Here is a 21,858-nt window from a genome sequence, read left to right as displayed (position 1 = left end):
ACTTTGCCCTCAGCCATTCCAAGACTTTGAGGAGGATAAGGAAAAGCCCAAAAGTAAGGAGGGGAAAAACAATTGCAAACATTAATTCACATTAAGTCAGCAAGCCTCGTGAGTATGGGTTCTAACAGCGACAGTTCCAAAGTTATACTGGTGGTATGCTTTGTTTAGGCTGAATGCTTTCATGCATGCACTCTTTGTGTGTGTTCAGTCATTAAGTAAACATAAAAACTTGATGGACTCTAACAAAACACTGCATGATAAAAACAAGGCATCAAAACAAACTAGCAGAAGCACTGCATAGCCACAAGCATTCACTGACTAGCATAATAAATTGTAACAGTTTATGCATCATTGTGATGGATTATTCTTGTATTAAATGCAAGAAAGATACATCATCACCTAGAATTTAGTCTCCCTGACCACTCAGGTGAGGAGAGGAAGCTTGAATTTTCCCATCATTAGGAGGGAAGTGGTGAGCAAAGCTCTGACACCCGAGGGAGTACTACTTATGGTTTTATGTGATTTTAATGATAGAGAAAAGAGCCGGAATCCACGGAGCAATGCTGTGTGCAAATACAACCTTAACTTTATTTATTTGTCAATATCCTCATGGCAAGCACTAAAGATTGCATAGAGCAGGAGAGTGGTTTCTGATGGGTCAGGTTGACTTTGACACTCAATAACAACATTCCACAGTTTATAAAATAGTATGGCTGATAATATGTAGCTAAAGGAAGTATTCACCTTCGGACATTTTTTTTTTTTTACATTGGAGACATTCAGCAATGTTTTCAGAGTTCGCCGAGTTTTTCTGGTACTCTTTCATTCCTCCTCTATTTTAGTTAGTGATGTGTACAGTATTTCTCACAGTGCCTTTAGAAAACTTCCAGAAAACAAGTGTGTTATACCACAAGGTCACACATATCCACCTACACATGACCGGTACTATGTAATTTTCCTCTAGCTTAGATTTGACTGTGGTAGAAGATGCTGTCAATGTTTGTTGTTGAATTGTTTTGAGAACGAATTCCCAGTATTGTCACCCTTAACATAATTAAGGTTTTACCTGAAGTAAAATGTAATTAACAGAATGATTCATACCAGCAAATCAGTCTCACTGTAGTGAAAAAAAAAAATCCCCCGTTAAATATCAGGATGATTCTAAATCAGACAATTTAATGAAGGCAAGACAAGTTAGCACAACAAGGTGGTTGAGATGATGGAGTTAAATTGAGTGCAGAGGAAACATTTAATCAACTTGTTTACATTATTAAATCTGTTGGTAAGATGATTAAATCCTGGAGAGAAAATTATTGGAAATATGGCACAAATTAAGTAACCGACAGACTGATATGAATCTGATATGCAACAGGAAAGGTCTACCTCATGCATCTGCATTATCATCTTGTGACCTGAGTGCATGTTATTAAAAATATTACCCAGTAATATTCTTCTCACCTTGGGCCCATTACAAATCACATTTCCACAGTTTCTTGTTTCCCTATCAGTGTGATTCATGAAAAATTGTTCTGCTTGCCGAGTGCAAAATAGATCGTGGTTGATAAATGACTTTAAAAGCTGCACCGTTTTCTTGTTTTATTTGAAAAAGTTTCAGAGAAAATATCTAATGAAGAGGAATACTGTTCAAGCATGTTTAATGAAAATTGATGGTACAAAACAAGATGAAGTCTCACTGACCTATTGTGTATTTTATTTGCATTATTTTCCTCTGTTTCACACCTCAGTGAGGTGTCTGTTGTATGAAGATTTGTTGTTTATACTTAAGCTGTATGAGTCACTGTGTATAGCTTACTGGAGGGGTTCCAAGATTTTCTGTTAGAAAAAAGAAAACATCTTGGTCTTTAGAGATGGTGAATATCAATTCTCTGTTGCACAATTCAGTATCTCAGTATTGACATATACCGCCTTATACATTCCTCTGTAACTGATGCAAAACGTAAAGCTGAAACGACGTCAATCTTCCATAGAAATCCATGTTTTGTTTTTGCCTGTTAGCCAATCACAATCCACCTCTGGAAATGGAATGCATTTGCACATCTATTACCTACAGTAAATGCCTGTTCTATGCTTCTTTTCTTGCTTCCATTTGATCCTCCTGCTGAGGCAGACAGTGAGCGAGGAGCAGCTCATGGTTATTCTACAATAGATTAGTGCTGTGATATGCAGAACATGCTCATCTAATGGCTCCTCCCGATACCTCAGTGCTTGCATCATGTCAAAGACAGGCTGCAGATTCTAGGATTGTACTGAGCAAAGGTGCAGGCCATCCATTGTGGACCAGTCCAATAAAACTTCCAACTGTTGAAAAGAATTTGACACATCCTCCCCAGTCAGTCCAGTGCTGCTTCTGCTATCAGCGCATTCATTAGTTCAAAGTGCATATGTCAGCTGTCTTCTGCAGTTCCAGAGATTTATAGTTTTTAGCATCCATCTTGTGAAATATGTGTCTTCAGCCTAGAGTGAAGTTGCAGCATCCTCTCATGCCCTCTTTTGGTGCAATCGGCTGTTAACTTTAAAAGAATATGCCAACATTTTGGATAAATTTGCCAACGTGCATCTTTTTTTTTAGTGCCAGACAAGCTGATAAGCTACTTTTGATTCTCTTCTTTCTATGTGTGTTAAGGAGCTCCAGAGCCACGATGGATGACTAACTGTTAGTTAGATGAGCTCCAACAAACAGTAACTGTGGGGCACAGGAGTGTCCAGTCTCAAAAGTCATCATGTACACTTTTCTCCAAAACAGTCTTTGTGAGACAGGATGCCAATGTGGTCAAAGTTGATCTAGGTAGTTATCTGATAAAATAATGATGTCCCAGCAAATTGTAAGCGTTACCTTAGTTCCATGATTGCAGGCCAAGACCATTTAGAGAAAAAATGTATTCAATCACTTTTGAGACAGCTTTCTCTGCTGCCCCACCACTACATTAATAGCAGCTAAGCCAACGTGTAGTTCACTGTCCGATGGTGGTCGGGGGATCTCCTCTACAGTGGAGAGAAGGGTCTCTGTCTGCTTTTCTGCCAATAAAAGTTATAGAAATTAAGCGTATATTACAAAAGTTGGCATGTTCCTTTTAGACTCACAAAAATGGTCTTATTTGCTCTGTATCAGCTGCTTATCATATTTTTGGAATTATACTAATTGTTCTTTGCCCAAGAACACTTAATATTGTATAGGGCAGCCTGCTGACCTTTTTAGGAGAGAAAAGTTCAAACTAATTTGTTGCCACCACAGGATTTGTTATTTAGAATGCACAAGGAAAATTGTAATTAAAAATAATTAACACGTGTTTAATTTTTATAATCATACTTACAAGCAACGCATTTTGTGTTTTTGCAACTTCAGCCTGCTTCAATGGAATTTGTTCTCTGCCTCTTCAAGAACTGCCAAAAGCTTAATGGTTGAGAAACAAGGAATGCAATTGTTTTCATTTCGTTCTGCCACCATAGCCTTAAATAAAACAACACTAATTGATTGGGCAAGCAAATTTGTACTCAGTGGATTCATGAAAAGAAGTTGGTCAAGCCTGAAGAGGCCGGAAGAAGTCCTCACTTGTGTTCTTAGAGGCAAGGGCAACATTATATTTCCAAGTAGTTCAATTAGTTTCTTTAAAGTGATTAGAAGAAGGTAACACAAGTGTCACAAGTGTGGTGAATTGTGAAAGGCAGTCAGAACATGGACTGTGAAATGCTAAAAAAATAAAAAAACAAGAGTTGGGGGTGTGTATGCAAGTAAAGTGAATTGTTCATACAGAATGTCAACATCAAACATCTTATTTCCAACTAAAAGAATGATTTTTAAAAATATGACATATAGGAAAAAAGCTTGTGATTGACTATATCGATGAAAAAGTAAGTATGAAGAATTGGATGTTCTAGAAGAAACTGACCTTGAAGAGACGTAAAATGTTGGCCACCATGATTGACACGGAGCTGGCAGATGCACCGATCACTCCCACCACTCTCTCTGGCTTTGTGATGATGGGCGGCCCTCCGCTGAGACACTTGACATCAGTTGAGTCCTTCTCAATCAGTGCCTGAACAAATGTCAATGACTGTTCCAGAGCATGAGTGTCCCGGGAGCAGGTGTCCAGGATGCGTGCCCCAAGAGTGATATTAGGCAGCAGCTCATTGTCATTATTGATGCGATCCAGGGCAAATAACATGGCCTCCAGCCTATGGATCCCTTTCTCTTTCTTCAGCTCCCCACAGGCTTTGCCATCGTTGCCTCTCGCATGCACCGGAAACAGCCCACCCAGAGATATGTCCCCATCAATGCGTATTGAATTGAGGTGTGTGTGGCCCGGCATTTTGGGTTTGGCTGCCAAGACGATCAAGAAATAACAAGCCAGCAGCAACACCCAGCTGTAGCCAAAGCCTCCTCGCAGAGTCATAATGAAAGGCTAAATCCTCATCCAAAGACGAACTCAAGTCCTTTGAAAATGAAAGAGGTGTGCACACATATACCCACACACACGCATGCAAATGTCCTGAAAGCTTGCTGCTATGTTTTTCAGAGAAGAGTCATCTTCAATAGTCTCTTCTCATGGTTTAGCGCTCTCACAAAATCGCTAATTCTAATTATGCAGACTCGCTCTCTTTATCTCTTAGCTTTTCTTCTTAGTTGTTTGTGTTTCACTCTTTTTTCTACACCTGAGAGTGGTGGCTACATGCAGAACCTACAGAAAGAGCTGAGTCCATGAAGAGTGTTCTCTTATGGCAAAACAAGGGTAGGGTGTTAGCTTCTCTTCACTTTTTCTCCAGAATCACTCAGAGGTAGTTCTTTGTGCTTCAGGCAGGCAGAAATTCACCAGATGACCCAGTCAGTTGCACAGCAAGCTCCTACAACATAAGAGGAGAAGTGTATTAGACCACAGACCATGAAGACAGGTTGGAATGAAAAACGTATAGAATTAAGGGAAATAAGGATAATATCTTTATTCGGTGGATGTCGCCTTGTATTCCCACACAGTTGAGAGTTCGATTTTGTTGCGGAATCTTAATAGAATCCTACATAAATCTGTGGATGTGAGACAAAATATTCCCATCCTATATGCCCAGCAATGTCATGCCCTCAATACTTGAATACATGTCATATTAGGGAAAGCTCAGAACATTACTATCGAGCAGTCACAGTTCATATCTAGTTTCTGCATCCCAAAATTCAAGCAGAAATCCCTGGTCCCAGGTCTTCACACAGGAAATATGTTCTGCGTGGCCCCCATGCCTCAACTGCTTTCAGAGCACTGCAATGAATTATTTCTCTGTGCGTTGTGCATAACAGATTCACTGCTGCTTGGCACAGTTCCATAGACTTCATAACCGCACACTGCTCTGCTCATGTAGATCCTCTCCTGAGCATTTCACTTATGAAATATAATGCTAAATTAAGAGTATAGGAGTATGATGATCAAACAGTATTCCTTGAGTTATGAACACGTCTGCTCTTTTCACATCACATCCCTCCCAGTCCCTCCTACTCCTTGTATCAACAGCGGCGTTCTGTGTGTGTTCTCTTTGGCTCCCTCCTCTGTGATAAACTAATAGAGCGGTGGATCTGAGCACAGTGGGAGAGTCCTTGAGCTCTTTCTCTCTCTTTCTCTCTCTCTCGGACCATCACAAACACATATCCGTCAGGCTTACTTCATGCTGCTTTTGTATGCTAACACACAGCCTCTAGCCGCGGTGTGGCTTGAAGTAAAGGACACAAAGGGCAAAAACTCACACAGGATCAAATTGCTGCAACACATTACAGTTGTCAATGCCATCACCACAGAGTGATGTTAATTTCCAATTATTTTATGAGGACAGAAGCGTGTCTGCCTCTAATTCTGAGCACATATTTGCAGAAACACCCTACTGAAGTGGAAATGTCAAGTGATGTACACAGCCTCATGAATTCCAGACAGTTCTGTCATCTTGTCACATGCGTATCTTTGCTTTCTTTCACATTAAATCAAATAATTAAGACACCCCGCACTAACACTACACAATGGCCTGTTTTGTGCTGCTCACAGCCTGCTGGGAACCAAAAGGATATTTATATCATCTTGAACAGAGCCTCCCTTTAAAACACAGCATCCATAATGGATGATAGTCTAACATTCGCTGGAAAACACCTTGCTCTAAGGGAAAGCCTTGAACAAAGGGGCGAGGTAAAGGTGGCTGTATGGGAATGGTTCTTAAAAGAACAGATATCTGGCCATATTAAGCACCGTACATGCTCAAAGGAACATTTTGGAATTATAGATGGAAGGCCATGTGCATTTCAATTCATTTTATGTGGAAGGAAATTGGTCCGTGCTTTGTGGACCACAAAGATTCTCCAGCACACATGCTCTTGTTTAAATGAGAGTGCATCCTGAAAATAGCTTTTTAATTTGATAATTGAATTTTTCTTTGTGGGCACTGGTAAGATCTCATCGTATTCAATGACAACACGGAGAAAAGCTGCAGGCAAAAAGTCTGCTACTCATTTCAAATCAGTCCATCCTTCATCATTGTGATTGCAAACTAACGAGGGTTCAACCTGGATGATTACAGCACTGAACAAAACCACCAGATAAATGTCTTGAGTGCCGAACAATACTGTTGTAATTGAGTCAGGTTTGGACATCTCAGTGATAAAGTCCTCCCTGCCTCTCAATCACTGTGAAACATTACATGCACAGTGGCAGCTTCACCAGATGTGTAGTCACAAGACCCAGATGTGCAGAGCAGATAAACATCAGCTGTCTGTGGCGGGTAGGCGTTGGACTTGCAGAATTGCAAAATTGCAGAATCCACACAGCTACCATCGTCCCTCACTAAGACAAGAAGGAACTCTAGCGTCCTCAGTCCCCCTCTGCTCTGTGCACAGCTGCACTGATGCCCGATGGAGCTTGAAGTTTAATGAAGAGTCAAATTAAATATATAGATACAAAAAAAGTAGCTGTGGCTACAATCATGTGATAGTTTTAAGAAATAATGCTTGATATAGATTGATTTTCCTTTAAAATGTGTAGCAATTAGTTTCTTGTCGTTGGAATTTCTTAGAGGGTTGTCAGGGGGTAAAGGCTGCATTTCAGCAGCCCCACACACTCTTTCCTGACATGTTAATTGAGAGCAATTTACAGGAATTTGCTACAAGCATGGAAAAGTTTAATGCCCTCTCGGGAGTTGCCCTTGGGGATTTCACTAAGTGTGGGATAACTGAAGAGAGATTAAATTCTAAAATGGAGGGGCATCATAATAACCGCCTCTGAAACAGCTAGAAAAATATAAACCTCTTCTCTGCCAAATGATCAAGGATTGCCCACAGCTATTCTACATTTTGAATCAGCCATTGGATTCTTGCCAGTCACCACCAAGCAAGAATAACAAGCAAACTTCCACCAAGCCAGACTGATGCGGAGGAAACGCAGCCAAAATATTAGCAACTTCATCACTTTAAAAAAAAGCTTTCCTTTTTTGTTCAATTTTTAAACCAAGTCTGGTATTTGAGTGAGATTGTTAATATTTAAGGAAAAAGAGCATCACATTCAACCACATCCTCCCACTCTGAAGCCTTGTAGGCATGTTCTTCTCTATGTATGTGTGAATAACATTTTAGCCATTGTTTATAGTGTCAGGGCCATATTTATATTTAGGGTTTACCAGAGCAACTGCGGAATAAATCAGCAATTGTGTTAAATTGTTCAGACAGCATCTATATGAGAAGACAGAAAATCATTTTCCTGCGTGGTGAGAACACGTGGTGAGAACACACTCAAACACGTGGGCGCACGCACACACACACACACGCACACGCACGCACACACAGATGCTGCAGCGGATAACTGCATCCACAATGATCTTAAAATGGATTAAGCAACTATATTTATTTCAAACCACAGAAAATACTTTACAGTATGCATGACATCATTTATTTTTTCCATTATATTTATCATCTTTCACCACCAAAAACCCTTAAGGCTTGAGGTCTTAACTTGACTTCATGCCATCTCTACAATCCTTCAAAATAATATGCATCCTGCAAATAGGCCCATCAGAGTACAGCCGCCACCGTCTGAGAGTGTCATCCAAAACTGCTGTTTTGGCCATCAGCATCAAAGACAGGTTGTAAGCCCAAAAGGCTATTTAATCACAGCAGAGAAAGGAGTTCATGTCTTAGTCAGAAGTGTTACATGACCTGTATGTTTCTCTGCAACATTAATTATTTGAAATGTCATATTTGGTGTTTTTTTTTTTTGTAATCTTTTCATGGTTTTCATTGAGTCCATTTTCACATTTCATTTTCAAGTGTGCCAAAGAGGGAATTCCCGAGGTTTACCTGCATGGGAGAACAAAAGGAGGGCTGAAGAGAAGAATTCCTGTAGCCTGGCTGGTTGTTTTAAAGTAGATGTCATTTTACTGTCTCAATCCAGAGGAGAGAGTGAAGACCTGCTTATGTATCATTTCACCATGACAGTTTCTGTTGGAAAGATAAAAGAAACTAGAGCTTAATTATTATTGACGTCAAACTGATGACTGTGACTATTGTTTTTAGACAAAAGCACTGGAAAGAAAAGCCTGTCCTTGTTGCCAAGGAAAGTAGTGACAGCTCCCCTTAAAGCAGTGACTCATGGTGTTTGATGGAGAATACAGTTCATTTTCTCCCTCAGTTTTTAGTGAGAGGAGAGGATGTTGAAATGTGTGTGCAACTGAAAATTTTCCATTGATTTACTCTTCATGCAAGTATGCAGGCATGTTCTCATAAAATACACAGATGTTCCATACTACATTAGAAGCTTTTGTGCACGTGGGATTCTGTTTTACAATGATTTGAGGAAAGAATAATCTCTGTGGCCATCCTGACACAAGTGAGCGTGAACTCGTCTTTATCTGAGTCAGTGCATTAATTCTGGGCGAAACACTCCTTGTAAGATGAATCAGATTCAAGGTAGTGAAGACAAAGGGTGCAGGGGCATAAAGAAGTGCTTGAAAGAAATGGAAAGCTCAGGGGACTGTGTGTAAAGTTTCATTACATGCATTGTAACCTTATATAAGGCTGTCTGCATTCATGCCATCTCAATAACAGGCATCAGACACCTATCTCAAAGCTAATTCCCCTTTTCTCCATTAGCTTATTACTCGTCTCCAAGACACTTTCCATTAACTTGCTTCACCAGAGCTCAAGATATAAGGAGCGATTCTTCTTCGCTCATTAATATTTTCTTCATGCAGAATGCAGATTCCCTTAACAAACAGTCTGCGGTGCTTCCCCAGGCGAACAGGGAACATGATTCACAACAGTACATTTAACAGTGAAAAAGCACAGTGGGAGAAAGTAACTCCTTAAAGGTCATCAGGATAATACCACATATCAGGAAAAATCTCTGAATCTGAACTGTTGTCAAGTGCAGTGCTGAAAATGTTAAATGCATCTACATACACATAATATCCATCCATTCATTTTCTTCCACTTAACCTGTTTAGGGTCGTGCGGGGGGGGCTGGAGCCTATCCCAACAGCTTTCAGGCAAGAGGCAGGGTTCACCCCGGACGGTTCGCCAGTCCATCACAGGGCCAACATACAGAGACAGACAACCATTCACACTCACAGTCACACCTACGGTCAATTTAGAGTATCAATCAGCCTCGTCCCCTCTTGATGTCTTTGAACTGTGGGAGGAAGCTGGAGTACCAGAGAGAACCCACACAGGAACAGGGAGAACATGGAGACTCCACACAGAAAGATCCCATGCTCAAACCGGGGCTCGAACCCGTAAACGTCTTGCTGTGAGGCCACAGTGCTGACCACTGCACCACCGTGCAGCCTCTCACATAAGATATGATCTGAAATTATTTTTTTAACCTATGTCTCCTTCTGCATAAGACTCAATAAAATTATAAGCCATTTTTTTTGTCCCTGTTTTTCATAAGTTCAAGTAAATATTCTGAGACATCTCATATGCACAATGTTTCTTTTATGAGCATTATTCACAAATTTGTTAAGACCTTGGCCAAGTAAATCAATGCATCTGACAAATGTGAGAAATAATCATCAACAGCATAGAAGAGTTTGATCTTTTTAAACAGCTCATGAAGAAATGAAACTGTCACTTGTGTTTTTGGTGTGTAGTCTCTGATATCTGAGTATCAGTTTCTAAACATCTTCACTCATCATCTTCTGTAAAAACTGCATCACTGAAACCTGGAATATCTATGCCTTGTATGCCAGTGTCCCACTAGCCTAGAGGTTTTTTTTTTTTTCCACATCTGATTTGAAGAACACTGATTTGTTGTCTAGGACAGTCGCTCGAACAGCCAAACCAGTGTGACAGTTGCCCTGGATTTCAACTAAAGACCCTGAAGTTGTGCCTGGACACTCATCTGGAGCCAAAGCTCAGAGTTTCACATCTGCTTACCAACCCTATGGAGAACCTGGGAGGCAGTATGAGGATTGAACACTCTCAGAGCACTTCTTCAAGAACAATCAGACATGTATCTGCCCACGCTGAATCTGAGAAAACCACAAGACACATGATGTTGTTCCTCTGACAGATGATTATGAAGGAAGAAAACTAGCAGAAGAGGCCCCAGCAGCATGCGATGTAACTCTTGATTCTAACAGGGCACATTCTAACTTCCTGTCTGATGATTTGAATCAAATCTGTCAGAACAATGTGAAGAAGAATCTTCAAAGAAACAAAACAAATATATTCTCTACACATCATAAAGTCTTCAGAAAGCAGAGTTTCTCTCAGGGACAATTTCCAATGAGGTGCAGGTTGAAGAACAGACTGACCAGGTTTAGAAGCAACCAAGAAGACATGTATCATCCCCAGGGCTCAGAGTGGCTTCTGGACCCCATGTTTGATGGATGGAAAGCGGAGTGTTTGTGGATGATAACAAAGGTCTGGTCTCCTTTAATTTTTTCTTGTTTATTCTTTCATTTGCTGCAACTTCACAACTTGTGAATTTCTCCATTGTGGGACTAATAAAGGAATATCTTAACTTCGCAAAGAAACTTTATACTCCATTCTTCACTCCTTATCTTCATGATGGAGGTAGAAACTCGAATCATCAGTCCTCCCAAACGTACTGTTTGATCTGTTTTATGATAGCTATGTGGAGGCAGTGGTATAGAAGCCTTTTATGAATTTTGTAATTCCCTTTTGCTGATTTTTTCATCGTTGTTGTTGTTGTTGTTGTTGTTGTTGTTTTGTTTTGTTTTGTTTTGTTTTGTTTTGTTTTGTTTTGTTTTGTTTTGTTTTGTTTTGTTTTGTTTTGTTTTGTTTTGTTTTGGGGGGGGGGGGGTCTAGCCAGGACTATGATTACAACAATATAATGATATAAGTACTGTTTGAAAAGAAAAGAAATATTGCAATGTTTTCTATTGGTATCAAAAAAATACCGCCTGATTGGAGTCATATGGAGAAGTTTCTAATATTTGGTCCATCACATTCTGCACATAAAATCTGAATTATTTACAGTTAATTCTTTTAAATCAATGCTGAGACACATATTATTAATGTTACTGTCTGAGTGAGGAACAGATTTGACCTGGGGTTTCCTTTATTTCTGATTCAAGGAAGAATGTTTTGCAAGTGAGAGAGATAGAAATGTACAAAAAGCAGCGAAGCAATGAACAAGAGGTGCAAGCTGAGGCTTTGTGTGTGTCCCACTTTGCTTGAACTAATTTTCTATGTGGTATTTAGAACATCATCACACAAACAGCACCCTTTGAGATTTAGAGCAAGGCACAGGAGTTCATAAGTGCTTGAGTCAGGATGCCCTAAATGTGCAAAATGAGACTTAAGAAGTGGACAGTATGAAGACTCTACTGTAATGCTTTTTGGCTGAAGACGACCTCAAACAGCACCAAGCAGGCATGTAATTACTGCAGCGGATAGGAGGATCACATTTTCAACCATATATGAAATATGGAAATTTGTCCTCTCCATTATTTGTTATTGACCTGGTACTGTATATCATCATGTCTCGAAAAAGCTCATTTATTCCCTCAGTACTCATCGTTAATTAAACATACTGGATGTGTGGTTCTCACTGAGCATCTCCTATTTCATGTTAGTGAAAATGTTGGAAAAAAAAAACATTTTCTGATCTGTTCTGAAACTAGCAGCATCACAGAAGCGCTTGCACACACACACACACACACACTGAGCTTTGAATTGTTTCAGTTCAGTTAGTAAGACTATAAGACTGATTTTCGAAGCTGGTGGAGTGTTGTAGACTGAGCCAAAGAGGAACCCATTACATTTTCAGGCAGTGCAACTGTACTTTCATGTTTTCAAGCAGTATCTGACTGCAATTTCCATCACCAAAGAATGTATATTAATGGCAAGGGTGACTGGGGTGAATGATATTCAATACAGATAATGTTTGTATCCTACAGATCAATACACTAGTTTCACACATATACGTCAGAAGAGAAAGGACTAAAATTTTACTTTGATATTTTTGGAAATATTTCAGATGTACATAATGTATTTTTTTGTGCTGGCGTCTTACCAACTCAACTTAACTCTGGTTGTTCTGTCCCACAGACCAGAGTTAACAGAAAACAGAAAAAAAATACAGAAATAAATAAGCAAACAAAAAAAAGAGAGCAAAAGGCAGAGCTTGCAGGCAAATATGTTTCAAGCTTGATCGCAGGAATGAAACATTTCTTGTGTTTGCTGCATGAAGAAAGACTGCAGCAGCTGCCATGTAAAGTACTCAGTGAATCCAGTAAATCTCCCCCCTTGTGCAGCAACCAAATTGTCAAGTAATAGCTGGCTAACAGCTTTGAGCACATTTCAAAGTGTGCAGGGGAGATAGTTTTGTCATGGAAAGCAACCACTTCAACTGCACCTCCCTCAGCGGTGACAATAGGGGGGCAAAGACGTATTTGTGAGGAATCACATATTTCAAATCACACATTGAGTTTCTAAGTATAGCCTGGGTTGATCCACACTCTTGGAAACAGAAGCCATGAATACTGCATCCCTCTGGTTTCTGCAACCCTGTCAAAGAGGGTTTCAATGTTGAGGTATGCTTGAATGGATAAAGTGGAAGTTTTATCATGAGAACACCACCCTTCACTTCTCTTACGTGCATAGGGATACAGAGGGGGGCTGCCAGTTCCTGAAAGACCTGAAAGTGACAATGTATCTGCAAAACAAAAGCATTAGCAGTTACTCATTCTTTTTTTCTCTGATTGTCAGCAGCAAAAGACAGTCATTTTATGGTGGCAGAGTAGGAAACTGGCAACATCTCTTATATCATTAAACCAAAGATCTACTTCAGAGAAACACAGGCAAACTGTCTTCCAATAATTCAAAGAGGCACGAATCTGCATCCCTGCCATGCATTCACTACTGAACACCTGGACCTCTCTTACTCTTGCACTGTAATTGATAGAAATATTCATTCATCCTTTTCTAAGATCTGGTGAACTCCAATCACAACCAGCGTGAGGTAGGTATTTGCCAGATGGGTGTGATTTCCAAGCGACTAATATTTAGTTTGGAAAATGTGCCACCAGCGATGGCCTGAAAATATGTGCTTCACAACCAGTTCCATGTGAAGCAAATAATATTTAACTGTGAAGACACATTTGTTGGAATAAGTAATTCTAGTCTAACAAACAGTGCTGCATCATTTGTGATATTTGCATTAAACTGAGTCTAACTGGAGCAAAACAAAGGTACAAAAATTAGTCCTAAAACCTGGATTGCTAACAGAGGTTAGGGGTTAGTTAGCTTTTTAACCTCTGGGTACCTCATCCGAAGTCAATAAATGTCTTGAATGGGCTCTCAGTCAATTTCCTCTAATAAGGTCTCTTGTTCACACAAGTTTAAGATATTTTAACGCTTTGCTCAACAGTATAAATTACATCAGTAACAATACACTCCATCCATTTTCTTCCACTTGCTCCTGTTAAGGGTCGCGGGGGGGCTGGAGCCTATCCCAGCAACTACGGGTGAGAGGCGGGGTACACCTTGGACAGGTTGCCAGTCCATCACAGGGCCAACATACATAGACAAAGAACCATTCACACTCACAGTCACACCTACGGTCAATTTAGAGTATCAATCAGCCTAGTCCCCATTTGCATGTCTTTGGACTGTGGGAGGAGGCCAGAGTACCAGAGAGAACCCACGCAGGCACGGGGAGAATATGCAGACTCCACACAGAAAGATCCGGTGCCCGAGCTGGGACTCAAACCGGGAACCTTCTTGCTGTGAGGCCACAGTGCTGACCACAGCACCACCGTGCAGCCCAACAATACACTCAGTCATTTCAAAATCATATATATATATATATATATATATATATATATATATATATATATATATATATATATATATATATATATATATATATATATATATATATATGTCTTAACACTGGCAGAGGCAAACAAGTGTCTAAATGAGACAAAAGAGGTTGCTGCAGATATTAAATATAATTCCACTGAGCTCAGAGGATGTACATAGTGGCATCGAAGTCATTCATCCGTGATGTATTTCTTGATGTACGCTACTGAAGTTAGCTTTGTACTTCTGAATTTAAGCCTCAAAACTCTCACAATAGGTGTTTATTTTGACTGACATGAAATGTGTAAGCCTCATAAACATTTACAAATGTAAATACCCTACTGACTTTTGATGGATGGAAGCCATTGGGATGCTAACCTCTGGGTTAGCCTACAAAAATATTTCATCCCTGCAGCTTTAGTCACACTTCCTGACGCTGTTTCGTCAATGATTGTCAACCGATGGGGATTCAGCGGAATACCTGCCACTTGCTCTCTATCTAAGTGGCTTTACCTCACCCCTGTCACTGCACAGCATGTGGCATGCTGGCAAAGCGTAATGAAGCGACCCCTGAGTGATTTGAATGAGTGTCATGAGGTCACAGAGGCATGGCCTTAATAACACGTTTCTCCCCCAGTGCACAGAGCAAGACTGACGCTCTTGTTTCCTTTGTCCTCTGTGCAAGAGCTCAGCTGAACTCTAAGAAAATTTAATCTCTGGATTCCTATCCTGTTGTATTCATGGGTTTATCGCTCTATCTATCAGCTTTACTATTTATGTATTCACCCAGATCACGGCTTGTAGTGGTTTTATAGCTTTTCAAAGTACTTTTAATGCATGATTCTATATGTGCATAATATTGTATGTATATAATATCACATAGTGCATGTATACTGTATAATTAATACTACACTGCACCACTGTCCCATATCTATTCTTTGACCAAATCATGACGTGGCTAATCATGTATTTTTCATGCATTTTTAAAGAGCTCGTTCATTTTACGTACAACAAAAATTTCATTTCCAGATAAATAACCATCTGTATAATCATGAGATGCACTCTGAAATTCAAACAAAAAGGAAACCAGCGGGGAGCAGGGAGGAAATTCTGCTGCTACTAGATGATCACACAAAAACCTGTAATCAAGTGAATTTAGTGCTGCAGTTTTCAAGAGCTAACAAAAAAAATACCCATACGTAAAGAAAATGACTTTTTTCTGTTAAGGTAACATCTTTGCAAAATACAGTCCTTCAAAAACATGAACATTTACAACCAAGTTACCAGAATATTTCTTAATGTTTTGTTAATTTTTTTTTTTTTTTTTTTTTTTTTTACTTATCTGCAATCTTTAGATAACACACCTTGGGCAGCAGATCGAGCAACACGTTAAGATTTTAGACAACACTTTGTTAAAAGACATTAGTTATTTTTTTTTTTAATAAAGTTTATGCTGTGTTAACATTACAGTGATAAGACCTGGTAGTCATAAAAAAAAATAGTTTGATAGTTAAACCTTGCTGTGTAACTTGAAGATGAGACATACCAAACTTGTGAAATTTAAGGTGTCTCAAACATCTGTGTCCTACTGCAAAAAAAGTTTCAAATGCTGCTAAATTTGATTTTTAATAAAATGTGAATTTATAGATTTTATACTGAATGTACTGTATCTGTAAAAAAAAAAAAAAGTACTTCATTGATTCTCCTACGAATCTGATCATTGCAAATAAAAGCTCTTTTTATGGTAATGTTAAGTGACATATTTTCATGATACATTTGTTTATCTTACAAAAGTAAAGATTCGTGAATAATCCGACTAATGTGCAACAACACAAGCATTCAGTGTGCCAACAGAAACTCTCAACAGTGAAAATGTTAGGCTGATGTTAGGGTTTTTTTAACAGTGTTTGGACAAGGTTGATGCAAAAACAAAAAATAAATGGGGAGGAAAGATCATGTTTGTGTTAAAACATGAATAAGTCATAGATATAACAATATGATCAAAAATAATATATAATTCCTCTCGTCTTCCCTCCTGTTTCACGATCATATGGGTTATATACAAATTATAGTGCATTCCTTGTCTTGGGTATTTGTATGACGAGGAAATGAAATCAGCCCGCAAATCAAACCAACTGGTTGATGTTGATTTTTTTTTTTGGGGGGGGGGGGGGGGGGGGCTGGTTTTATGCAACTAAAATCTTTTGCTGACAAAACCATCATCAAAACCTAACCAGTCAACTCATATCACCCAAGAATGCATTTGTGATTAAACCCAAGTACCTCCTCTGCAGTTATTTCCTTCATTCAGGCTTCTGAAGATGAGATGCCCTCTCAGATTGTATTGCAGTAACTCAATGGTACACTTATGTTGGGCAGCAGTAGATTGATGTTGAGCTGCTCGGGCACTTTTTGGCACTCCTGAGCTTGTATCAAAGGTCTCTGTCAACATCACAGACATTCCCCTTTTGGGCATACTTCCTTGCGCTGTCATCTTTCCTTTTTAGTGGTATCATTACTAAAAAAAAAAAAACAGTGTAGAGCCTGGCTTGCTTAATATTATCTGCCAACATTGAAATCTCTCCTCTATTTTACCATTCATCTCTTCTTAGAGGGATCTATGCAGCTTCAAAGGGTACCCAGTCAGGCTTTGGTCTGATGACTTGCATTTAATCCCCAGTCTGAACCATTTTTTTTTTTTACCCTTCTTCCACTTGTCACGCGTGCTTGCTACGCAGCTGGAGTGTGGCCGAAAGAGCATGTTATGAGTATGCAGGAGGAGTGGAAGTGTGAGTTTAATACAGGAATATAAATGGCAAATCAAAGGATATTAGCTTGTAAGCTTTCCATCATTGTTAATTGGGTTGCCAGTGTGCAGTTTTTGGAACCTGCCACCTTTTTCCCCCGCTGAAAGCCATATTGTGCGATTCCTGACAGAAATTGTCTTGCAAACCATTAGAGGCTTGCAGTAGAGTGCTGCAGGCGTGTAGTGCATGACGATTGTTGCAGTCAAATTAAGGAGGATTGAGACAGCATTTGTGTATGATTTAATTGAGCATTAATAAAACCAAAAATGCTGTGAAAGTACTTTTAAGATTTTTTTCAGTTCTTAATTTATACATCTGTACCTCTAGCTGTCTTCTCCATGTAGTCCTTCCTGTCAGTTTCTCCTGACTGATGCTTTTGTAGAAGTTATTGTTGACAGTTTAAGGTTGTGTGAAATTATTGTGAAGCCTTTCAAGGCTGTGAGCGTGACAAATGGCTATGCAAATACTTTTCACTTGACTCCTAAGATTTGAAATTTGACCTTACGACAGCTTTTTATTCCAGGAGGCTCTGAAGTCAGTCATGATATATACATCTGCCAGAGGAGGCTCAGCACATGGCTTTGTGTCAATGTCCTCTAGCTTTGCCACAGGGCCTGTCTGCTGCAATCCGTCTGCCTTCAGAATCCTCTGACCTGCACAACTTCTGAGGCTGTTGGAGGCCTGAGAAGAAACTGACCACAGACTTCCAAGGAGCTCCTCTCAGGGAGCTTTGTAAAAGTGACAGTGAGCTGCTGTGATTGAAGGTGCTGATGGCACTGATGAGACGTGATGATGGTCTGTCTAGCTGTCCATCATTGCCACCAGGTCACAGTCTTCGCAGCCAGGTCACCAAACACAGTCAAAACGTTGCACTCTCAAAAAGAGAGTGATCTGATGTAGAAATTCATCTACATTGTATTGTGTAGTAGAATTAAATTTGAGAAATAGCATGTGGAATCTGTGTTTTCAGAATGTCAAAACTTTATCCACCACTTGTACATTATAGTGTTTTGCTGCAGCCCATTTAAAGCCCTTTAGTCAACTGAATGATTAGACTACAACCATTTTGATCATTGAAATGCGAATACATGGGGCACAAAAATGAATATAATATGTTTTAGTAAGCAATAATAAATGAAGGTAATATGACTCATTTCTCTCCCTCGCAAACTGCAGTAAAATTGAAATTCCATAAAGAAGTCATCTTCCATATCCATACACAGTCACAGCTTTTCGATTCCTTTGTGGCTCTCAACAGACTTCTTCCTGCATAATCTCAGCGCTGCTAAATCCTTGTGTTGAACTTCAAGGTCTTTGTCTCACAGACAACATTTTCACAGGGATGCGAATGCACCTTAAAGTCAGGGTGTTTGACTTTGATTTCCCTCCTCCGTCTCTGCAGTATCCTTATTTACAAGCTTGTTGTTTGCATCTTGGATTCTTAGTTGCCTACAAACCATGAATTGTTCACCCTTCCTTGCTCTATCACAGCACTCCTAACTTCGCTTTGCCTCGCCCCTCATTTGTTAAATTCACTTGAACAGATAAATGGAGACTGTAAATTTCTCTTTGAAGCATAGCATAAACCAGGCTAACTTACAGGCAGTCCTTTAGGTGAAGCTAAGGCCCGGTACCTGATAATTGTGTCTTTCAGCTGTTTTTGTTAATTCTGGGATGAAAGGAAATCTTCTAGTGCATCAATTGAACAAACGGCAAGTTTGAGTTTGAACGGAGTAACAGCTCAACAACACTGCCATCTGTGCTCGGAGATCAATGCAAACATTTTAGCAAACATTATTTCATGTACCTCTACAACACCAAGTGCATTCAAAGTTGCTATAAGACTGTTTCAGCAAAATCCTGCAAAAAGTTTCTAAGCCTTGCGTGAGGCTTTGCAGTCATCTTACATTGCTGAATTAAAATTTTTGTTTCAGTAATTGTGCTTAAAAATTAATGCAGGGTTTGAGAGCTGGTCGACTCCTAGCATTCATCATGTTCTGACAGTTTCCCCTGAAGATTAAGCGTTCACCTCAGCGTCGGGGAAAATAAGGAGGAGCCCAGATGAGAAACAGGGTCATTAACTGGAGGCTCCTCAGCTGAAATAGGTGTTTGACAGAGCCACTAGGATTTTCTGAGAAGAAAGCATTGAGAAGTAATTTGATCCATTGAAAAGATCATGTAAAAGATTTGTATCTCTGTAAAGTGCCGGACAGCTGGATACATGGCGGGGTGACAATTTGTAATGCAGCAAATGATATGCTGATCTTTTAGTTATGAAAAAAAAAAAGGCTGATAACTAAACCCATCAGGTGCTGTCAGAGAAGTAATCCACCGTTCATTCAGAAGAGATTAATTGCTTCGCAGCTTATTGGTCTGAAGTTAATTTATTTAGGAGATTTAGCTGCTAAAGAGTGAAGTGATGGCACTTGAAACAAGTACTTGAATTTTTCTACTTTGGAGGACATAAATATTCTAATTAATACAAGATTTTTCTGTAGTAATATTCATGAAATTATGTTCTCTTTTTTTCTGAAATGCATGTTTCTACAAGGATGTTTTTATTCCAAGTACTTTATTAAGCAACACTTTTGAGGTCAGTGTCTTTCATGTGGTTACACATTTTATTAGTACGAATGTGTACCCAGTACAAACCTTTAGACAATGGCGTGATTATTTAAGAGTACTAAAGGTCAGCTATGCACAATCCAGCGTCTCATTGATGCACTGACCCATAACTGTACATTCAGAAACTACTTTGCCTTGGAAGGTAAGAATTTATGCACCAGGGCTTATTATCTACCTGTTACGGTCCATGAATGAAACATATTCTGAATGTCTGTCTGTCTTCATACAGAATGGCATGAAATCTCTTTCTCAGTTGCGCACTGCTGCACACACTCACAGTTAGTTGCACACAGTCACAGCTGGAGGCTATGCTATACACTCTCTTTTATCTGTTGGTCACTGCGCAGCCCCTCTAGAGAGCTTTTCCTTTGACTCAATGATCTCACTCCGTTTGAAAATAAAACCTTGAAAAACTGCTTAACACAGAAGTGTGCTCTCAACTTTTTTCATTTTTTATTTTATTTTGCCAAAGAAGGGCACACCCAAGTTGTAGTTTTGTTTGGGGTTTTTTCCGTGAGAGATTCAGAATTGGCGATAGCAATGTTTGTAACGCATCTGTACATGCCTTTGGTTGCATATATGTACCAACAATCCTTACAATGTAGCGTAACAGTCAAATGTATTTTCACAAGCAAGGAAAAGCAGGGCACATATTGTCAGTTTAAACTCATCAAACACATTCTATTAAGTATGAAATATAACACATTTAGACCAACAAAATTTAACGTTTAGGACACATAACCTGTATATTTTTGCAAAGTCAACATAAATCTTCAATCTCAGCATCCGTAATTAATGGGTTCAAAAGATGTGTTGCAGTTCTTGTAGTACAAAATAGGTCTCAGAGTCAGGACATCAACAGATAGGATTCTAGTTTTTATTACTGAAATAAACCTTAATTTCTGCAGAGATTCAATATCAAAAAAAAAAAAAAGGTCATCGTATATTTAAGAATTCTAGCTTGGCTGTCAACTCCAAACATCCAGTCACATGTTTGTCAATGTCTCTTAACCTAGTAAGTCCACATCTTGACAACTAAAGTACACTACATGTCCTAAGATCACCTGAACACGAGTTGACAACCTCAATGTGCTGGACTTCCCTTTTTTAAATCCACGGTCTCAATCATTACCAATTAACATAAGCATATGATCATGCAGTATTTTTCACAATATTTTGACCACTCAGCAGTACAACAGAGCAGTGTCATGATGAGCAGGCCCCTGATTTGTTGGGCTCCACTTGCTTCCAGGTAATAGATCTAACACATTGTGGAGGTAATGCACATGTACAGGCATACAAGCTGTATCAACTCCCTGTGTGTAGTTGGTGGCAGTAATAAAACAGGTAACCAATTAAAATGCAAAACAGAGAAAATCCTCCAGGCCAAACATTTATAATTTGTTGTTGATATGACACATGAAGCACATTTTCTTTGTACAGTGTTACAAATCAAGATTTCAGGATTTTTTTAGTACCATGATCAAGGTCTAGTTATGTTTGGAACAAAATAAATTGCAGAGATCAAGGTTTGGCTTCAAGTACACAATTTTGTTGAGGTAAAAAGTCTGGCAACCACCCCAGTCTGCTCCCTTGCACAGACTTCCTCACTGTAATGTCTGATTTCCTGATTTCATACTCAGTTACGACAGCTCAAATATAACTGTAGCATATAATTTTTGCCACTTGAAAACTAAAAAAACGGCATCTAAAATAGATGAATAATTGTAGTCAAATTGAATCTGGATGCTGGATGTATTTAATCAGAATTAAATGCATTCAAGAGGCAAAACTCCACAGGGCCCCTTTTTAGAAATATGGGTTGTATAAAGAATATAGCAATTTAATTTAACATAAAACAGGAATTTAGCAGGTTAACACTCACACTGGGAATTCATTTACACTATTTTGTGAACACTCACACCGTGTATAAATTATTCTGTTGACACTGTGGATTTATTTTTGTCATATTTTACTCTGTATATGCATTGCATGTCTTATTGCTAATAAAGGTCCTGTCAAGCTCCATCCGTGTTGGCCACAGGGCTGCTTTGCTGTGCCAGTGCATAATTGTACAGGTCTCCCTTGTCAGCTCTCCAAAGCTCCCTCGGCTCAACATGAGGC

General features: G+C 39.3%; 1 protein-coding gene across 2 annotated transcripts in view; it reads right to left on the bottom strand.

The window, feature by feature from the left end:
* The window catches only part of LOC147255684 (metabotropic glutamate receptor 4-like), a 178,471-nt gene that overhangs the window by 121,701 nt on the left and 34,912 nt on the right, over window positions 1–21,858 (bottom strand). For both annotated transcript variants that reach the window (XM_086213546.1, XM_086213545.1), the window contains exon 2: window positions 3,909–4,860. In XM_086213546.1, the coding sequence (XP_086069672.1) occupies window positions 3,909–4,412 (504 nt within the window). In that variant the 5' untranslated portion in view covers window positions 4,413–4,860. The remainder of the gene's footprint in view (window positions 1–3,908; window positions 4,861–21,858) is intronic.

The sequence above is a fragment of the Aulostomus chinensis genome, chromosome 9 (assembly GCF_037954235.1).
Source record: "Aulostomus chinensis isolate RoL2024-O1b breed Wild chromosome 9, RoL_Achi_v1.0, whole genome shotgun sequence".
Lineage (NCBI taxonomy): Eukaryota > Metazoa > Chordata > Actinopteri > Syngnathiformes > Aulostomidae > Aulostomus > Aulostomus chinensis.
This window is presented reverse-complemented; position numbering and strand designations above follow the sequence as displayed.